General features: G+C 40.5%; 1 protein-coding gene across 3 annotated transcripts in view; it reads left to right on the forward strand.

Moving 5' to 3' along the window:
• Positions 1 to 17,133, forward strand: part of USP7 (ubiquitin specific peptidase 7) — a 73,337-nt gene that overhangs the window by 49,826 nt on the left and 6,378 nt on the right. For 2 of the 3 annotated variants that reach the window (XM_064153027.1, XM_064153028.1), the window contains exons 12-28: positions 984 to 1,093; positions 1,893 to 2,049; positions 3,085 to 3,229; positions 4,136 to 4,266; positions 5,332 to 5,466; positions 5,650 to 5,751; positions 6,888 to 6,993; positions 7,308 to 7,400; positions 8,224 to 8,291; positions 9,229 to 9,329; positions 10,708 to 10,861; positions 12,204 to 12,271; positions 13,414 to 13,522; positions 13,618 to 13,695; positions 14,382 to 14,482; positions 15,277 to 15,376; positions 16,142 to 16,261. In XM_064153027.1, coding sequence (XP_064009097.1) covers positions 984 to 1,093; positions 1,893 to 2,049; positions 3,085 to 3,229; positions 4,136 to 4,266; positions 5,332 to 5,466; positions 5,650 to 5,751; positions 6,888 to 6,993; positions 7,308 to 7,400; positions 8,224 to 8,291; positions 9,229 to 9,329; positions 10,708 to 10,861; positions 12,204 to 12,271; positions 13,414 to 13,522; positions 13,618 to 13,695; positions 14,382 to 14,482; positions 15,277 to 15,376; positions 16,142 to 16,261 — 1,878 coding nt within the window. Of the gene's footprint in view, positions 1 to 983; positions 1,094 to 1,892; positions 2,050 to 3,084; positions 3,230 to 4,135; positions 4,267 to 5,331; positions 5,467 to 5,649; positions 5,752 to 6,887; positions 6,994 to 7,307; positions 7,401 to 8,223; positions 8,292 to 9,228; positions 9,330 to 10,040; positions 10,155 to 10,707; positions 10,862 to 12,203; positions 12,272 to 13,413; positions 13,523 to 13,617; positions 13,696 to 14,381; positions 14,483 to 15,276; positions 15,377 to 16,141; positions 16,262 to 17,133 lie in introns of those variants that run through there. The other variant, XM_064153029.1, reaches the window with a different exon arrangement.

Genomic DNA, 17,133 nt, shown 5'->3' on the forward strand with positions numbered 1-17,133 from the left:
AGGGACTAGAGTGGTTAACAGCTCTACTGATATCAAGCCTGGGAATCATAGAATGGCTTAGGTTGGAAGGGATCTTGGAGATCATCTGCTTCAATCTCCCTGCCAAGGCCAGGGATGCCTCTCAGCTAGACTGGGCTGCTTAAGACCTCATCTAACCTGGCCCTGAACAACCTCAGGGAGGAGGCATCCACAGCCTCCCTGAGCAGTGTCTCACCACCCTCATACTGAGGAACTTTTTCCTAAGATCCAGTCTAAATCTACTTCCCTTCAGCTTCAAATCATTCCCCCTTTTCCTATTGCTGGACATGTTTATGAAAAGTCCCTGTCAAGGGACCATTCTGAGCTTTTTAGCTGCACTTTTTGCCACACCCACTGTAAGAACCTGAAGTTGGCCTTGAGCAGCTGAGTCTAGTTGAGAGATGTCCCTGCCCATGGCAAGGGAGGTTCAAGTAGATGGTCTCTAAGATCTCTTCCAACCTAAGCCATTCTAGGATTCTGTGAAGTCTTTAAAAAACATGTTGCTTTACTAAAGCTTACTTTTGAAGCCTCCATATATCAGCTTTTGTCAGTAGTGTTCCACATGTTCTGTAGCTGTTCTTAAGGTACAATGTAGCAGCCAAATACTTGCTGGCAGGATATGATGACCATTAAATTCTTAATTGATCAAAACTTTTGCCTCCATGTTCTCTTTCAGTTTCATTTATACAGGTAGCTCTAAGTGCAGTGAGGCATTCACACATCTTTGTACGAATGACCTAAATTCAAATCGGCTGAGTTCTTGAACATGTTACTGGAGTAGCTCGTGGGAAGCTAGGTCCAACTTGAAGCTAGTTCCACCCAAGTTTCAAACCATTCTTTGGCACACATTCTGTTGTCAAACCTATGAAACAAAAGACCATAGAAAAAATGTCTGCAGCAAATAAGTGTTTTGAATTGCTAAAAGTCTTGCAATTTAAACCTTTGATTTCCTTTAAACTGCCTAGGAGGCAGAGAAAGGTGTGAAGTTCCTGACGTTGCCACCAGTATTACACCTACAGCTCATGAGATTTATGTATGATCCTCAGACTGACCAAAACATAAAGATAAATGATAGGTAAGTTGTTTGGGGTTGTTTTCTCTGTCAGTGTATAATTTAGACCCATGAATATGCTTTACCAAAAAATGTTTGCCAAAATCTGATTTTTTACTTCAACTCCAAGAGGAAGGTGCATACAGTCACATATGGTGGAAGTCCCCACAGGTGCCCTGATTGAATGTTAAGGTTCTGAATGACAAATTGAGTACTCAGATATTTATTGGGTGGGGTGTTTTTGTTTACTGGGAAACCAGTGAAAGCATCTTTTAACACTTTAGGGAACATTCTTGGGTGTGAACATTGGTACATACCCATAGGCTACCACAAGAAAAGTAGGATGAATATGTAGTCCTCTACTTTCACTTCATCTCTTGTCCACTCATTGTAAGTAGAGGCTGATACTTTCTCCAGGAGCTAAGTTGTTGGCTGTAAGGTAGATCTATATCACAGTGGTTTCATTCTCACCAAGAAGGTAGGACTGCAGCAGCTTGAAGATGTTTCAGAGTTACGTTGCAGTCCAGTGCTAGAAAAGCCAGATTTGCGTACTAGAAAACAGCAGGTTTTGAACTATTCCCCTTGCCACAGTGAATCCAAACCAGCACCATAAAGTACTCTTACCCTTGTTACTGAGGCCATACATCTTCAAAGGTGCTTATAAAGATAAAATCTTACCACTGTCTGCGTAGAAATGACATTGTAACAACTATGTTGTTCATTTTTGTAACTTGCTTTAGGAATAAGTAGAGATGCCTTGCGTAACAGCATGCTGCTTCTGAACTGCAAGTACTACAGCTGTCTCCGTTCTTTTCAACACTAGGTTTGAGTTTCCTGAACAGTTGCCACTAGATGAATTTTTGCAAAAAACAGATCCTAAAGATCCTGCAAATTACATTCTTCATGCTGTTCTAGTCCACAGCGGAGATAACCATGGTGGACATTACGTTGTTTACTTGAATCCAAAGGGAGATGGCAAAGTGAGTATTGAAAAGCTCCTGAACATGTTTGTGGTTTGCAAATATATACAGGCAGTGTTCCTCATGGGCAATTTTTTGGAAGGTGTGTTCACTGAGCGAAGAGTGTGCTGGCACACTCCATCACACAGGACGTTTTCATGTCGTTATTGGCTCAATACTCTTATATTTGGTGCCTATTTCGACATATTTGGAAAACTTAGTTTGTATCTACAAAAGGAAAACCCAACAACCCTAATGTCCTCCTTGGGAGGAGCTCATGCTTGGAGCCATTAAAGAATTCCTTGTCTTGAGAGGAGCAGCTTCATCTTTGCTGTTGGCTCTTGGCAAAAGGCAAGCTGAGGGAATCATTTCAGGTGTGCCTTGTATTATGTGTGGATATTTTATCCAGGTTTTTTTTTTTAGACTGACTTTATGCTGAAGCAAGTATGAACAAACATTTCAATGACTCAGAAGTTCAGTATATTTGCATGTCCCACTGTGACAGGTTTAGATGACTTAATTGGATTGGACATTTGTAGGCCAGGTGTCTCTTTCGAGTTGACTGGTTTTGTGTGTACACACACACTTGTTCACATGAAAATTAGGAAGTCAGATTTTGGGTTGAATTTGCCTGTCTTCCTTAACTGGCTTTATTGTTTTAATTTACAAGTTGCTGCAAATGAAATGTACAGTTACCAGATATGCATCACTGCTTTTTTTATTTTAGCTTACAGTAAATAAGGTCAATTAGTAGAAATGTTAGATATCTGAATAACAGTTTTAAGAAAAAGTTCTTTGACTAATTGTGGGGATTTGGTATTCAGTGCAAAATACTCAACTATTTCAGTAAAGGTTCGGTATTTATGGCTTTCCTTATGCTGATCACAAGTAGCAGGTAGCACAAATCATCCCGAGCTACGGCTTTTTTTAGATGCACTCTGCTTGAAGAGCAGTTTTTGTTACTTCAAAGAGCTGAAAGACATGCCAGAAATAGGCTTAATTTATCATTCAAGAACATGCTTCTGTGTGTAAAACACCATAACGTTTTCTCTTCAGTGGTGTAAGTTTGATGACGATGTTGTATCGCGATGCACGAAGGAAGAAGCGATTGAACACAACTACGGAGGTCACGATGATGACTTATCTGTACGGCACTGTACGAACGCGTACATGTTGGTTTACATCAGGGAGTCAAAGCTGAGTACGTATGCTCTGCCTCTATTCCAAATTGATTATGGGGGTTTAGGGCTATAGTTCACTTCTCAGTTGTTGATGGTCTTCCTACACAAAGGGGCTCCCTTAGCGTTAGAATTTATTATAGATTCCATGGGATCAGTCAGTCTTTCACTCTTCACAGGTATCTGCTTAACCTCTGGGTGTTGTAACACAGCAAGACAGGACTGTGTATCTGCAAAGTGCTTTGTAGGATGGAGAAATCAGTGAACTACAGTGAAGGAAACTAAATCTGATTGATTTTTTTTAATATATATGTGTTTAATCTTGAGGAGAGAAGGCTGAGGGCAAGGAATCTTACTAATGTCTATCAATACCTGATGGGTGGGTGTCAGGATGAAGGTGCCAGTCTCATTTCAGTAGATACACCCTAGAACACAGGCAGTTCTACCTCAACACAAGGAGACATTTCTTTGTAGTGAGGGTGACAGTGCCCTGGAACAGGCTGCCCAGAGAGGTCGTGGAGTCTCTTTTCTGGAGACTTTCCAAATCCATCTGGATGTGTTCCTTTGCAGCCTGTCCTAAGTATTCCTGCTTTGACAAAGGAGTTGGACTAGATGGTCTTTTGATATCACTTCCTACCCTTACCATTCTGTGAGTCTAGGTAGCACTATTGAGTGGTGGTAAATATTTTCTGAATCCTGGAATGAATTATTTAATTCTGAAGGCTGATACATATTTCATGGAAGCAGTATATTTTGGCTTAGGATAGAAAGTGCTTTCTTTGCCAAAACATGATGATAGCAAACCATGTTTTTAATTAAGAGATGAAAAAGCCCAGCTTTGACTTCAAATCAGAGAGAAGTCAACTGCATATGAAGAAAACCCTGTTTGATGCAAATCTTGGAATGACATCACAAAATCTGCTTTGTAGGTGAAGTCTTGCAGCCTGTTACAGACCACGATATTCCTCAGCAACTTGTAGAAAGGCTACAAGAAGAGAAAAGGATAGAAGCCCAGAAGAGGAAGGAGAGGCAAGAAGCTCACCTCTATATGCAAGTGCAGGTCAGCTTTTGAAACAGATAAAGTTGGAACTACCTTGTCATTAAAATTCAGAATGTTAAACCACCCAAGACAAACCTTGATTTCAATTTCTTTTAAATTTGGGTTTGGAAGTGGTGTTTGAAGTGAAATTATGGTTGTAGTGCTTGTAAGTGTATTTACATATGCAGTGAACTCTAATGAAACAAACAGTACCCGTGTTACAGGGATTTCTGTTTTCTGCAGAGTTCTGTGCTTGCAAGTAAAATTGGTATGTTCAGGTGAAAGGAAGGGGACCAAATAATTTTAAATGACTGCCAGGCCACTGCACTTTTATCTCCTTCAGGAATTATTTTCTAAAATTAGAATATATCTAGCCATAGGCTGCAAGCCTGGACTACTGCCAAACTGAGCTCATCAAGTAGAAGCAGAAGGAGAGAGTGCTTATATTTGCAATTATCTTTTTGGAAAAGCCAGATGGACTAGATTGTTATGAATTGCCTTAAGGAACCCTGTTTATGGCTCTTTCCAGAGCCCATCTGGCACAAGAAAGTAGTACCCGTTTGCCTCTGTGTTTCTTATTTGGCATTCCTAAGTAGAGATAGCAGTGAACTTCAGCTTGTTCTACACGGCACTTACATGAGAGCTGCTTTCAGTGGGAAGGCTGGCAGAGTTGCACCGTTTGTCTTCATTACCAAAGGGCATGTGGGAGCTATGGGAGATACATGAAACATTTTCGGCCAGCCTCCTTGCACCACACCACTAACATAATTATGTAGCCTTTTTTTAAGTGCCAAGATTGCTAGAACATGTTTCCAAGATTGAGATCTAAGTGCAACTGGTTTTTAATTGTTCAAGATTTGTAAGTATTAGTGTATTTTAGTTGCACTGATTTGACTATCAATCACAGCTTTAGCATTTTGTTATATCCTGTACACTTGCAAATTTTCTTCATGGGAACACGGATGGTGTTAGCAGTGTGCCACTATGCAGACAGGCAGTGATGTCGCCTAGTGAAGCACCACGAGAAGGTGCAGCATTGTGGGGCTGAGTTGATGTGATTAGTAATCTTTAAATGTGATTTTTCAGATAGTAGCGGAGGATCAGTTCTGTGGTCACCAAGGCAATGACATGTACGATGAGGAAAAAGTGAAATACACTGTTTTCAAAGTATTAAAAAACTCCACGCTCACAGAATTTGTTCAAAATCTCTCTCAAACCATGGTAAGTGTTCTGCAGCTGAGCAGCTGCCTGTGTTTATCTTCGTACATTGCATAGTCTTTGTCTTCTCCAGGTATTGTCAGCAGCTGTAATGTGGACCTTTGGAAAGTGAAGATCTGTTTGGGCTTAATAAAAGTATCTTAGCCGTCTTTCGTTGCCTTCTGACACCATTTTTATTTATTTTAGGGTTTCCCCCAGGATCAAATCAGATTATGGCCAATGCAAGCTAGAAGTAATGGAACAAAAAGACCTGCAATGCTGGATAATGAAGCAGATGGCAATAAAACGGTAAATACTGACTGACAGAGGACGTTAGTTTTGTACCTCGCACGTGACTTTTCTTGATAAGCCTGCAAGTTTAGGACATAAATTTCTCTGGATTTTAATTAGACCTCTTTCTGGTAAAGTTTCTTACTTGAGAAGATTTCAGAGTTAGTGGACTGCTTTGGACAGGAGGGAGGATTGTAATGCACAACTTAACTTCCATGAAAAAAGTGTGATCATGATTTTTATGTTAGACTTCCAAAAGCTATGCCCGAGTCTTCCTTTTTTGAGCAAACCATGTATTTAATGAAACAGGTTGCTAAAAATGTAAAACATTGCATCTCTATACCACAGGAAACACCAACTGGTTTCACCATCTTGCTACTTCTCAAGTGAAGGAATTTTTTTTGCTGTGGATACCGTGGAGATATTTTTTAAATGAAAAAGAAACAAGTCCATTTAAAATCCAAAATCGTAGAATAGCTTATGTTGGAAGGCACCTTGAGGTCATGTACTCCAACCTTCCTGCCATGGGCAGAGATGCCTCTCAACTAGGCTGAGCTGCTCAAGGCCTCACCTAACATGGCCTTGCACAGTCCTAGGGCGGAGGCATCCACAACCTTCCTGGGCAACCTGCTGCAGTGTCTCATCACCCTCATACTGAAGAACTTCTTCCTAAGATCCAGTCTAAATCTGCTCCCCTTCAGCTTCAAACCATTCCCTCTTGTCCTGTTGCTAGACACCCTTACAAAAAGTTCTTTCTGTAGGATCCATTCAGGTATTGGAAGGCAGCTCTAAGGTCTCTAGCCCAAGTCTTGTCTGCTAGAGATTGAACAACCTCATCTCCCTCAGCCTATCCTCATAGCAGAGATGTTCAAGCCCTGGGATCATCTTTGTGGCCCTTCTCTGGACTCGCTTTGACAGCTCTGTCCTCCTTATGATGGGAACACCTGAACTGGATGTGTTATGAACTGTTGGTGGTGTGGTCTGTCTTCATTTCTCCTAACAAACATCAACTTGCTGCCATTAGCACAACCTTAAAAGAAACAATCCAGTAATAGAAAATCATAAAATTCTTTTGTCTGATGAAAATGCAGATAGCAAGTTATATTATGTTCTCCAGAGACCCTTTTTTTTCTTCTTCTGTGCTTTTTACATAGATGATCGAGCTCAGTGACAATGAAAATCCATGGACAATATTTTTGGAAACAGTAGATCCAGAGATGGCTGCTACTGGAGCAACATTACCCAAGTTTGATAAAGATCGTAAGCACATATCCTAATGCTTGCTCCAAAATACTTGTGTTTGGGGTGTATCTCAGCAAGCATTGTACCACTGCTGAATTTATTTTTTCCTCTGCAGTTTTTCTCTCATTTCATCCTTCTCTCTCCAGGTGGAAGATGTTTCACGTGTTCTCAGAGTCACTAAATAATTTTTTATGTAAAGTTGACTTGTTCACTATTTAAGAATATTCCAAGATGATTTATCACAATTGAAGACACATCTTTGTTGCTGTTTGATCTCCCCTGCCATACCCAAATCAACTTTCTGAACAGAGATCTTGTTTCTTACTTTGTAGATGATGTGATGTTGTTTCTGAAGATGTATGACCCGAAGACTCGGAGTTTGAATTATTGTGGACACATCTACACAACTATATACTGTAAAATACGTGAGTTGAACTTTCCCTTTCATGATTATAAAGGCATCAGATTGCATATATTTTCTTATAAAATGAGTTGCATCACTGTAAGCAAAGGTTGGCCACAGAAAGAAATTGTGGTTTCTCCCAACACCTGACAGATTTACGGTCACAACAGAGAGAAGAAAACTTTCTGCAAGGCTGAAAGACTTACCTTAATTTCACCATTGGCTGCCAGTTGAATCTTTGTTAGAGGTTTGCTGTTTTCACTGGGTGTTCCTGAGTGTAAACAGCTGTTTCAGACTTGCTGTAAGGCTTTGTGATTTGATACTGCTCTCCATTTTGGTTTTATCCTTGGATTTCAGGATCTCTTCTACAACTTTTCACTCTGGTAGCCTGAGAGCTCAGACAGAACCAGATGTGAGCCTTGTTTTTCATGTGGGTCCATATAAAGAATTCAGCAACTGTTCATTGAGTAAAAATAGTTTGACTTGTCATTTTGAATGTCTCCTTTTGTTAACTTCTGCTGCTATCCAGTTTGGTATTTTAGCTTTCTTATTTTTTATTGTTTTTTTTTCCCCAGTGATTTTTTTTTTTTTCCTACTGGGAAGGAGCAATGTTATTTCATCTCTTTGATCTTCAGTGGCCTTGCACGTTTTACTCTTGTTGAGATGAGCTAGAAGGCAACCATAAAACCTGATTTTGGGTGTAATGTCAGTAAGGGAAGCTCTAACCTGGAAGGCTCTCGGGCATTTTAAAACGGTTATCCAAGGTAGACAAGCAGGTCCTCTCCTTGCAGGAGGTCTCATTAGCAGTTAAAGTGCCATTTTACATTCTTTTTCTTTTCTAATAGGTGACTTGCTTCCAGTTATGTGTGACAGAGCAGGATTTCCACGAGAAACTAACCTTATCCTCTATGAGGTTTGGACTGATACACTTTCTGTGACTTTTTTTTTGTCCTTTACATGCTCTAACTAGAGAAAAGGAATCTTTATTTGCCACAAAGAAAGGTTACCCATTACAATGGTGATTTATAAATTGTAAGCACTCTGTAACCTGTAACGTTGCATCGAGAGCAGCAGATAGTTAAGTTGAGAACAGTTTTAAAATTCAGCTTGAAGCATAAGGCTTTATAAATAACAAAATCTCTGAAGTCCTGCATGAACAGCTTGGCTGTGCGTGTTCTCTGACTTGCTGTGTTAGAGGAGCTAATGCTGCTGTAACTGGCCATTGTGTTTTCAGTGTCCAGCCTAGCAGAATTGAGAAAATGTTGCATCTTCTTCCTTCCCTATGTGAGAAGTCAGCAAACAAAATACTTGCTCTGCTAAAATGTTTCTGCCTAAGTACAGAAATAGTAAATCTCCATACCTGCTGTATTTATTGAGTGCTGAAGGTGCAGACCCTGCCAAGACAAAGTTCTTGCTATAGTATGAGCAAGGAATTGGGTTTTTCATCACCATTTTTGTCAGTGGCCATACTTTTCTCTCTGGTTGTTCCAGGGGAGCCAGGCACTCCTAAAAACAATGAATGGTTGCACAAAAGTCCTGCCCTATTAAAATAAGGGAGACGATCCGTGTGCTTCAAGCTTCCCACAATCTCTGAATTTTGGGAAGTTTTCAGTTTTAATGAGATAATGCTGAATGAGGAAACACTTGTGAAAATAAAAGTAACTTGCATGAGACTCTAAAGGTAAAAATGAGCAATTAGGTCTATCTGGAGCCTAGCTGAGGTTACACCTAATTTGCATGCGTAGATCTACCCGTTTGTTTCAGATAACTTATGTTTTTTCTCATTATTATGATCTGAATTTTTGTCTTTTGTTTATCCTGAGATCAACAGTTGTTGTTCTGTATTGCAGGAAGTTAAACCAAATTTAACAGAAAGGATTCAAGACTATGATGTATCTCTTGATAAAGCTCTTGATGAACTCATGGACGGCGACATCATCGTGTTTCAGAAGTATGTATTTTAAGGGGTCAGCTTAATGCAATTAAATTACCTGGTTCACTTCCTTTTAACTTAGCATTTTTAGCAAGAACAAAGTATGATTTTTCCAACACTAGACATGCTCTTGGCAGTTTTCATTTTTTTTTATTCAAAAGGCAAATTAAAAAAAAAAAAACCACCCCGTTAGCATTTTAATTATCACATGCCACATTAGGTAAGGAAAAGGAGATTTCATCTTATTTTGTGAAACTAACAACCTGAACCAGATCTTAATATTACTGAAGAAGGTGGTTCAATAGTGCATCTGAGTTCTGCAGCTTTTTCTTTGGAGCTGTTGCAACTTAGATACTGAAGAGCCTACCAGCATTGCAGATCGTGGGCTTAGTAGCATTACCGCTGTACAGGGCTCTTGGCTTGGAGATCCTTTCAGCCTACAACTGAACTAAGCTGCTTTCCCTTTTTTTCCTTTTACTCATGCTCACAGAAAGTTCTTGATTGGTCATAGGTGATGAAGTGCCCCCAGTTTGCCTGAGCACATGTGAGTCAGGTGTACTGGTGCTTCAACTGGAGTTTTCTCCAAGGCAAAAGGAGAACTCCTGTGCCTTGCATCCATTAAAGCGATCTTTCATAAGCTTGTCAGGGCTGTAAATCAGCATTTCTATGCTCTCGCTCCTGATAGTCACACCCAACTGTGTTGCTCTGTTTCTCTCCATGGGCTGACAGTGGGTGGAAGCCAGCTAGTCTATCTTCAGCACTCTTACCCCAGATTATGTGAGATGAATGTATTTCTCATGTCATGCCTTGGAACTCGCATTCCCTGTTGACCCAGTTGGTGTTATGCACCTTTGGCTGGCTGCTGACTCCTGGGTAAGTGCACAGCTTGTACCCTGGTGCTATTTCTCTGCTGAGAAGTTAGGGGTACCAGTCAGTAGTGACTCAAACCAGCACCTGTGCCCACTGGTTTGCTGCTGTGGTTCAGGGAGTGCTGTTGTACATCTGACCTCTGTGCAAAACAATTAATACAGGAGTATGTGGACAGCTGTGGCAGCATTGGTACAGACACATAGCAGTGTGCCAGGGTGGGAGGGAGGGAAGGTTCCTGCCAGAATGCTACTAGGGAGCAACTGCGCTCAGCACTGCCAGGCTGCCAAGTGAGGGAGCACAGACAGGGTCTGTCTTGGCCCTTGCACCACACAGGGGTGTGGGTCACCACTGACTGTTGAGTTCTATTGCCTGCGAGTGGTGGCACTTTACAAAAGGCTTCTAAACCTGATTTCTTGATCTCTCCACTGTTGCAGACTTACTGTAGACCATGTACTTAAGAGCCCTAATTGCTTGTATGTGTAATAATGTGATATGTAATGGTGTTATCATCTCTTTGCTCTTGCAGGGATGACCCAGAAAACGACAACAGTGAGCTACCAACAGCTAAAGAATACTTCCGAGACCTCTATCATCGTGTGGATGTCATTTTCTGTGATAAAACCATCCCAAATGACCCAGGCTTTGTTGTTACTTTATCCAATAGGATGAATTACTTTCAGGCACGTATCCAATTTTTCCTTTGCCTTTGTTTCCTTGTTCTGAAAGTAACTTTTTGTTAGACACACTTCTGGAAAAGAGTGTATTTTGTTATTGTAGGCTTCTAGCACTGAAGTGATGAAAAATATAAGGAAGTGTGTAATGCTTGTGAGAAGAAGGTACTCTGTAACTTCCTAGTTTTATTAATAGTGAATTATTTAACAAGAGCAGTCATTCTTGATGTGCCATGTCATGTCAGTGAAATCACAGAATGTTAGGGGCTGGAAGGCACCTCAAAAGATCATTGAGTCCAACCCCCCTGCCAGAACAGGATCACCTATGGCAGGTCACACAGGAACATGTCCATACAGATTTTGAATGTCTCCAGAAAAGGAGACTCCACTACCTCTCTGGGCAGTCTGTTCTAGTGCTCTGTCACCTTCAAAGTGAAAAAGTTTTTCTTTATGTTTATGTGGAACCTCCTCTGCTCCAGCTTGCACCCACTGCCCCTTGTCTTATCATTGGACATCACTGAGCAGAGCCTGGCTCTGTCCTCCTGACGCTCACTCCTCACATCATTATAAACATGACTGTGAGGTCATCCCTCAGTCTCCTCCAAACTCAAGAGCCCCAGCTCCCTCAGCCTTTGCTCAGAAGGAAGATGTGACTCACCCTTAAACATCTTTGTGGTTCTGCACTGGACTCTTCCAAGCAGTTCTGTGAGATCTTCCTTGAACTGATGGGCTCAAAACTGAACACAGTATTCCAGATGCAGGCTCACCAGGGCAGAGTAGAAAGGGAGAAGAACCCAACCTGACCTACCACTTTCTAGTACATCCCAGGATGCCATTTGCCTTGTTGGCCACAAGGGCGTATTGCTGACTCCTGGTCCTCCTCCCAGGTCCTTTTCCCCAGAACTGCTCTCCAGCAGGTCAGCCCTCAGCCTACACTGATTGATGGGGTTGTTCTTTCCCAGATGCAAGATGCTGCAGTTGTCCTTGTATTTCATTCAGTTTCTCACTGCTCAACTCCAGCCTGTCTGTGTCCTGCTGGATGGCAGCACAGCCTTCAGGTGTGTCAGCCACTCCTCCCAGTTGTGTCACCAGCAAACTCACTGACAGTGCAGATCAAAAGAGGAGTTGAGCTCTTGTGGATTTTTGGTGACAGTGAGTTGTTAATAAAACAACTTCCTCACTTGGATTTTTTTCTGAGTATATCTTATTCTCTCACAGCTGTTTCCTCTTTTGCCTTGGGGAAGTAGACACAGGAGGCCTTTCAGAATTTCTTGATGTGTAGTGAGTGACTGCACTACTCTAATGTCATAACTCTGACATCATCCAGGACTTACAAACCATTTCTTTGCAGGTTGCGAAGACAGTTGCGCAAAGGCTTAACACGGATCCAATGCTATTACAGTTTTTCAAGTCTCAAGGGTAAGATACTTTTCCTTAGTGTATTGTCTGAACTATTCTTTGAAGTCCCTAGTCCAAATACAGATAAGTAGCAGTTACTTTATAGCTATTTCCAGGTCATTAACTAATTCTTCACCAGTAAGATGTTAGCCTTGTGTCCTGCACAGCAGGTTGCTGAAACAGTTTTAAATATTGCAAGGGCTGGCTCTAGAGCCTCACAGATTCCTGTATTTTAGAAGAGTTTTAGTAATTGGTGTTGAAAAAAGATGTATTTGTAAAGGATCATTGCTTAGGTTTCTAAAGTCATTAATTAGTTCAAAGCCTTACTGTATGTTTTTAAGCTAAGGCAAGTGCTGCTTCGGTGAATGCAGATTTCTAGAATGGAGGAGAGCAGAAATGAGTGAAAACAGAAACCAGTGAAAGCAGAGAGAGGCGAACTTTAAAAGCAGAATTTGTGCTGATTTTACGGGTTTAAATGCAGGAGTTACTTCACTGTTCGTTTGGGTTGGGTTTTTCCCCTTTCCTCCCCCAGAAGTCTGCAAAGTAGTGTGTATGAACATGACGATGGCCTTACAAGTTTGAAACTACTGAAAGCGACACTTCTGGCTAAAGTGGTGTTCTTGGGCACAGATGTGTAAAATTATGTATAAAACTACAGCAGAAACCAACATATTGGTAATAGGTGTACGTGCTGTAGGACTAAAGCACACAGAGATTCCGGCATCTTTCTGTATTCATGTGAACACAGCTTGCTATACCCATAGGTATCTCCTTTCATTGTCAGTGCAATTGTTGTGATTTCAGTACCTCTTTACAGTTTATAGTGCTGTGATCAGGTCACTCTGGAATTTGCTGTGTCATGAGTCCACAAATCAACCTCTCACAGTCTGAAGCATGTGCTTCGGTATTGATAGTTTGAGAGAAAGGTATATCTGCCACCCTGCAGCATTCAGGGTGGGCACAGGACCATCCAAAAGACTTACAGGGAATGGTATTTCCATTCCCATGTGCTTGGTATGTCTGTACTCTTAATAACTACAGCACCACATATGATGCTGCTTAGGCCGTGCTAGCAAATTGGAAGCCAGGAACTTGGTACTTTGATTTACAGAGCAGCAATAGATTTTAAAGAGATGTTTATGCTTTTCATTTTTCTTCTGTAGTTATAGAGATGGCCCTGGTAATCCTCTTAGACATAATTATGAAGGTACTTTACGAGATCTTCTGCAGTTCTTCAAACCTAGGCAACCTAAAAAACTTTACTATCAACAGGTAAGACTCTCTTGCTTTTATATGTGTGAATTAAAAAAAAATAAATCCACCCTATACAAAGTGTGCCTAAAGGGTTTTTTCTTTTCTTCCTTAAGCTCAAAATGAAAATAACTGATTTTGAAAACAGAAGAAGTTTTAAATGCATATGGCTAAACAGCCAGTTTAGGGAAGAGGTGAGTGAATCTGGCTCTTACATACTTGCTTTCATTTCTTGTGTCAAAGCTGGTATGGCTGGTTTGATGCTTTTCATACTGTTAGCCCTGAATAATACAGAACTAGGGCAAAGTTGTGCCATATGTAAAATAAACCAACCAAACAGCAGCAAAAAAAACTCACCCCAACTTCCCTTCCCAAACCATTAAAAGTAAATTTTAAGTAATTGCTTGTCAGTTGAATGTAAAATAGAATCATAGAATGGTTTAGCTTGGAAAGGACCTCAAAGTTCCAACCCCCTGCCATAGGCAGGGACACCTCCCACTCATCCAGCCTGGCCTTGAACATCTCCAGGGAGGGAGCAGCCGCAACCTCCCTAGGCAATCTGTGCCAGTGTCTCACCACCCTCACTGTAAAGAACTTCCTAACATCCAGTTTCAATCTCCCTTCTTCCAGTTTAAACCCATTACTTCTCATCCTTTCATTACAAGACCTTGTAAATAGTCCCTTCCCAACCTTTTTGTAGGCCCCTTCAGATACTGGAAGGCCACTAAAAGATCTCATCAAAGCCTTCTCTTCTCTTTCCTTTAGTAATGGTCATGTTTTAAAGGTGAATTTGTATGAACAGAAGAATCTAGTGTACTCTGTGCTTGAATGTGATTGCAGTTTCAGCTTCTCTGATGATTTTCTGTTTGACATCCGCCAGGAAATAACAGTATATCCAGATAAGCATGGGTGCGTGCGGGACCTGTTAGAAGAATGTAAAAAAGTTGTAGAACTCTCTGAAAAAGGTTCAGGAAAATTAAGGTAAAGGTGGAAGATTTTGATGTCTTTTACATTATCATGTGGATTTTGGGCACAAAAGTATCTGTAAAATTTAAACCACCGTGGAAATCATTTTTCCTATATCATCAAGTTACATCCTTGAGATGCATATGCATTTGCAGTTGCATTTGCTAATTCACAATTTAATAACTGTTTCAAGTTCAAGTATTCCATGCTCTTCACTTCTCAGGAGTTAAAAGTGAGGTCATTTAAAAAGTTTTAAAAAATAATAATCTGGATTAAAAGCCTTTGTCTTACAATTGCACAGACTGGTTATTGTTTGTTCATTTGTTGGGTTATTTGTTTAGTGTTGGTTTGTTTGGTATGGTTTGGGTTTGGTTTGGGTTTTTTTGCCATGAGCCAGAAGTAAATTAAGCTCTTGGAGCTTTACAGCTTAATCTTTACTAAAAATTGAATTTAAAGTTTTACAAATCCTAGAATAGCTTAGGTTGGTAGGGACCTCAGAGATCATCTCCAGGCTCCCCACCATGGGCTGGGACACCTCTCAACTAGACTCAGCTGCTCAAGGCCTCATCCAACCTGGCCTTGAACACCCCCAGAGAGGAGGTATCTACAAAATTCCTTTGGCAGCCTACTCCAAAGTCCCACCACCCTGATACTGAAGAACTTCTTCCTAAGCTCCAGTCTAAATACACTAGTAGCATCTCTTCACATCCCGATTAGTTCTTCCAAGGCCTGAAAAATAAATAATACATTGATGATTTTTTATTAGTATTTAATTTTGTTAATGCTTTTCCTGATTGTTTCTTTTTCAGGCTGCTAGAAATTGTAAGTTACAAAATAATTGGTGTCCATCAGGAAGATGAACTCTTAGAGTGTTTGTCGCCTGCAACAAGTCGAACGTTTCGAATAGAGGTAAATAACCACTCCCTTAAACTTTAGGCCTTGGCTATCTCAGGTGGCAATTGCCTTTTTCTGGATTCTGATTGTTTAATTCTCTGGTAGCTGCAGCAAGCTGGATTAGGTGATGATGTATAAGTATTTTCAAAGATAATCCTTCTAACATTTTTCTTTTCTATTTGCTTCCCTCTGACTTCAGTCATTAATATTTTTTTATACATCTTTATCATAAAAATACACTTGGCAGGAGTTTGTCTATAGGGCATTTGCTGCCTTAGCAGTAATTCCAGGGTTGTTTTGAGGACTCATCATATAGTGCTTATGCCTAGAACTTGCTTTCACACATAAGTATTCTAGAAGGTTTTGTTTGCTTTTCTGTTAAGTTTGAGCTTCTTGAGACAAATTTTTATGCTTAGGTGATTTTACTACACATTTCATCATTCATATATGTTACTTTGTCTCAAAGATCAGAAATAGAAATAAGAAGTATTCTAATTTAAACTGTAATAAGGAAATTACAAGATCTCTGATGTTGCTGTTGGCTACTACCTACAGATGATAGAAGTTTTCCAGTCAAAAATCCATTCAGGGAAGCTAGGAAAGTATTTACTAGGAAGGAGAAGCTAAAATGTTTTTTTAAGAAGACTCTGTCAAATAGCATGATCCTTATAGTTGCTTTTAAATAGATCTGGTTCACATCAGTTATGATTTTAGTTACTTAATATGTTATGTTTTGGAAGAGTTTTATCTGATTGCAGTCATAATTTTGTCTGGATCTAGGAAATTCCTCTGGACCAGGTAGATATAGATAAAGAAAATGAGATGCTAATCACAGTGGCACATTTCCACAAAGAGGTTTTTGGGACATTTGGAATTCCATTCTTGCTGAGGATACACCAGGTACAGTATGCCTCTTTCTTTCTCCCCATGGGATTATATCAATTATTTTCTCTTAAAGTACTAGCAAAGAAACTGATTAGTCTACTCAAATTGCATGAAAGGTTATTCCTTTTTATGGTTAAGTCATTTCCCATCTCAGTTCACTCTTGCATGTAGAGATTGTTCAGTGTTTCAGTGACCCTGTGCAATATCTAGAGAGTGGGCACACAGTGTTAGCCAAGGATTTGAAACAATGTCAGAGCAGCACTACCACCCTTCCCAGAGAACCTTCCCCCAACAGGTCTAGAGTCCTCTTTTCCCTACAACTCCAGTAATCGTGCTGCATCTCACCAGGAAAAGTGGCTGGGCTGTGGTTGTTTGGCTTCATACAGAGAGGCATGATTGTGAAAAATTGGTTTACTTACTTCAACATTTGTAAGATGACTTTGCATTTCATAACATCTCTACTTTGATTTGCTTTATCTTCTGTGGCTGAAAGTTAATACAAGAGTGAAAGCTAAATTTGAATTCTTAAGTTTTATGTGGTGTTACTGGGGCTGAATCATGGAAGCATAGAGTGGTTTAAGTTGGAAGGGGCCTTAGGCATCATATACTCGAACTCCTCTGCAGGGACACCTCTCAACCAGACTTGGTTGCCCAAGACCTTGTCCAAGATGGCCTTAAATACCTTCAAAGAGGGAGCATCCACAACCAGTCTTGGCAACCCAGAGTCCCATCACTGTCGTACTGAAGAGATTCTTCCTAAACTCCAGTCTAAATCTCCTCTCCCTCTGCTTAAAACCATTCCCCCTTGTCCTGTTGCTAGACACTTTTATGAAAAGTCCCTCTGCAGCCTTCCTGAAGGACCTTCAGGTATTGGAAGGCAGCTGTAA

The sequence above is a fragment of the Pogoniulus pusillus genome, chromosome 13, assembly GCF_015220805.1.
Source record: "Pogoniulus pusillus isolate bPogPus1 chromosome 13, bPogPus1.pri, whole genome shotgun sequence".
Taxonomy (NCBI): domain Eukaryota; kingdom Metazoa; phylum Chordata; class Aves; order Piciformes; family Lybiidae; genus Pogoniulus; species Pogoniulus pusillus.